This window comes from Micropterus dolomieu, linkage group LG14 (assembly GCF_021292245.1).
Source record: "Micropterus dolomieu isolate WLL.071019.BEF.003 ecotype Adirondacks linkage group LG14, ASM2129224v1, whole genome shotgun sequence".
NCBI classification, from domain to species: domain Eukaryota; kingdom Metazoa; phylum Chordata; class Actinopteri; order Centrarchiformes; family Centrarchidae; genus Micropterus; species Micropterus dolomieu.
The window spans coordinates 9,037,370-9,040,269 of NC_060163.1; the positions used below are offsets into that span (position 1 = coordinate 9,037,370).

The following is a 2,900-nucleotide window of genomic DNA, read 5'->3' on the forward strand; positions in this document are numbered from 1 at the left end:
ACACAGTGCTTGACACAGATGAAAAAGAGAAGAGCCGCATGTCCAGATGGTATCTGACTGGAGAATGTCTGCCCCCTTAAATATTTTTTCTGTTTAAAACAGGGGACAACATGCCTACGGTGTAAGCAAAGCACTTTAGGAGAACATTTTATATTTAGTGGATATCTCAAGCTCTTCAAGTGCAGTTGTTCTTTGCCAAACAGCTGCTGGGAGAGGAAAAAAATGTAATTAACTGCCTGAGTTGAGCTGAACTGAGCTGAAAAGCATAAAAATGTAAGATAATTTTCCACCTGCAAACTGTGCTTATTTAAACACGTGGTCTATGTTGATTCATTTTGTGGTTTTAAAACTTCGAGGTTATTTGAACTGTCTGGATGCAGTGAAAAGTGAGCAATTAATGAAAAGTATTAAAGCAACCAGGTTAAGAATTTCTCTAATAAGTTTAAAAGAGGATGGATGGATAATGCTGAATTTTGAATACTGCTGGAGGAACTATTCAGATCCTTTACGCAAGTAAAAGTATTGTAAAAACACACTGTAAAAATCCTCTGCTTCAAGTAAAAGTCGTTCATTCAAAATGTTAGTTAAGTAAAAGTATGTAACTTGTATAATCAGGAAAATGTACTTAAAAGTAAAATCAGTGCAGAAAATATCCCTATATTGCCTATATATATTATATAATTTGATTGTTATTACACAGGCAGGCAGGATTTTACTATTGTACAATTATTTGCATGATGGATTCATCTGCTGTGTTATTTATCTTCATTAATCGATTGATTTTTTGGTTTGTAACAATTGTGAAAATAGTGAGAAACGCAGTCACAATTACCTGTCACAATAAGTGATGCCTTCACAATGCTTGTTTTAAAACAGTCCAAATCTCAAAATTATTAACAATACATTAAGGTCATTCAAAGTAAGCAGCAAATCCTCACATCTGTGAAGCTGGAACCATGAAATGATTTACACTGTACTTTTCATTTATAACAAAACATCAGCCTTTTTCATGGGAGCTGTGCGTGCTTATCCCATAGAGTCAATACCGTGTTATAATCGTCATTTTGACAGAATGTCCATCCAATTGTGGTAAAATGATAGCACAACTGGGTTGTTTACTAATTTCCAGATGTCCTACAGGGCCCTCAGTGATCCCTGGGCTGCCCTGTGGTGTAAACTCGTTTTGGGAATTCAGTATACACAATTTAAATATAACATGTTGTAGACTAATTAAAACAGCAAAGTTTAAAGGCAGTACCTGGTTTGCTATTCCGAGCGTAAATAATTAAAGAGTAGATAAATAAAAGCGCGTTTGCCTGTACATGCTGTGTTATTACTGCATGTTGCAGCCACGCTGGGTGCCGCTGCAGCTAAAGTCACACACAGTCACAGCCAGGCAGTGTAGTCGACCGCCGATAGCGTGCCAGCCGCAAAGACAGCTGAGGCGACCCAGCAGCAGCTTAACACTCTCTGACAGGCTCAGAAGTCACACGGTACTCTGCTCGGACAACTCTGTAACCATTGGAACTTATGGCTGAGAGTGAGGATATCTTCCTCAGGGCCAAACATCGGACATTCAGCGGACTGACTGAAGGTTAGCCGACTGTCGTTAGCTTCTTTAGCCAACATACAAGCTAATCCGTGAGCCAACGCTCTCTCTAACTTGGCTGTTACACAAGTTGCTGTTGTTGGCTACAGGTCAGTGGTCTGACAGAGCAAACGCAGTCACTTTGTTTAGCTTTGTTTTAAAAACCGGGTCACCGTTGTGAAGGCTGTCTATCCTTTTAGCTAGCTTGCTAACTTAGGTTTGCAAAATAAAGCGTATGAATAGTGAATACTTTTTTGCTCTGTTTTTAGTAACGTTAGCGTAAATTAATCAAATTAGTGCAGCAAAACAGTCACCCGGTTTTGCTGTAGCCTGCTGTTAAAGGCCGTAGGTTATAGTTGCTGGTAATGTAAGTGGGTTAATAAAATGTAGCTTGGTCCACTAACGTTACTTTGAATCCTCAGGCTCTTATGAGGACTTTTAATTCTGCAGCAACATTTAACCACTTCTGCATTTTTCAGGAGGAGTTGCAGCAAAACCTTAAGTATTGCCACCGTGGCAGACCTTATCTAAGTTGATTAAATTAGTTTAAAATGTTCCATTAATAAAATGTGTAGTTCTGTGGTTAAGATATTCAAGGATTCACACCATCAATTTCTACCTTTCATGTCTGTTTAGTTCCAGCTAGTTTAAGGCAGAGCCCTTCTCTCTATAGGGCTTTGGTTAAGGGAACTCGGAGGAAGAAATTGAAATGCTCAGTATTTTATTATTTGTTGTAAAAGTAAGCCCCCTTGTGCTTTCATTTCAAGTGGTGATTAATTCTGTTTAGAGGGCTCCATCTGCCACCTGAGAAATCTGTGGCAATCTATGTTGTGCTCGACCAGTACAGCCAGACACACAAAGCTGCCACCTCAAATCTCCTGTCATGTAACGGGAGCTTTGCCGGTTTCCAGGGGTCCTTGAGGAGGTTCCAGGTGGTCCCCAGCAAAACGGGGAATCCTTTATTTTCACTATAATTACATCCATAAGTAACATAGTGAGTGAACGCATGACTATTTTGGTCATGGATTTCATACACTTTTAGTAATAAAACATCTAAAAGCCAACATCCAATCAGATGGGCGTTCCTGGGACAAAATCTTATCAAATGGGGGTCCGTGGTCTAATTTGTGTCAGTTTAGGGGTCCTTGATGTGAAAAAGTTTGAGAACCACTGCTATAAAGTATGCCCAGTGTAACAAAAAACTTGCAGGATTTGCAGCTTCATAAAATCTTTACAGATTGTGCATGTCGTTAGGGGCATATAAAAAAAGCAGATGGTTAATAACTCAGGAGTCGGACCAACATGCACAGTT

At 39.4% G+C, this 2,900-nt stretch overlaps 1 protein-coding gene across 1 annotated transcript in view; it reads left to right on the top strand.

Moving 5' to 3' along the window:
* Positions 1-1,375: 1,375 nt before the first annotated feature.
* cpped1 (calcineurin-like phosphoesterase domain containing 1) overlaps positions 1,376-2,900 on the top strand; it is a 39,840-nt gene continuing 38,315 nt past the window's right edge. Inside the window, exon 1 of the mRNA XM_046069752.1 lies at positions 1,376-1,594. Coding sequence (XP_045925708.1) covers positions 1,531-1,594 — 64 coding nt within the window. The 5' untranslated portion in view covers positions 1,376-1,530. The remainder of the gene's footprint in view (positions 1,595-2,900) is intronic.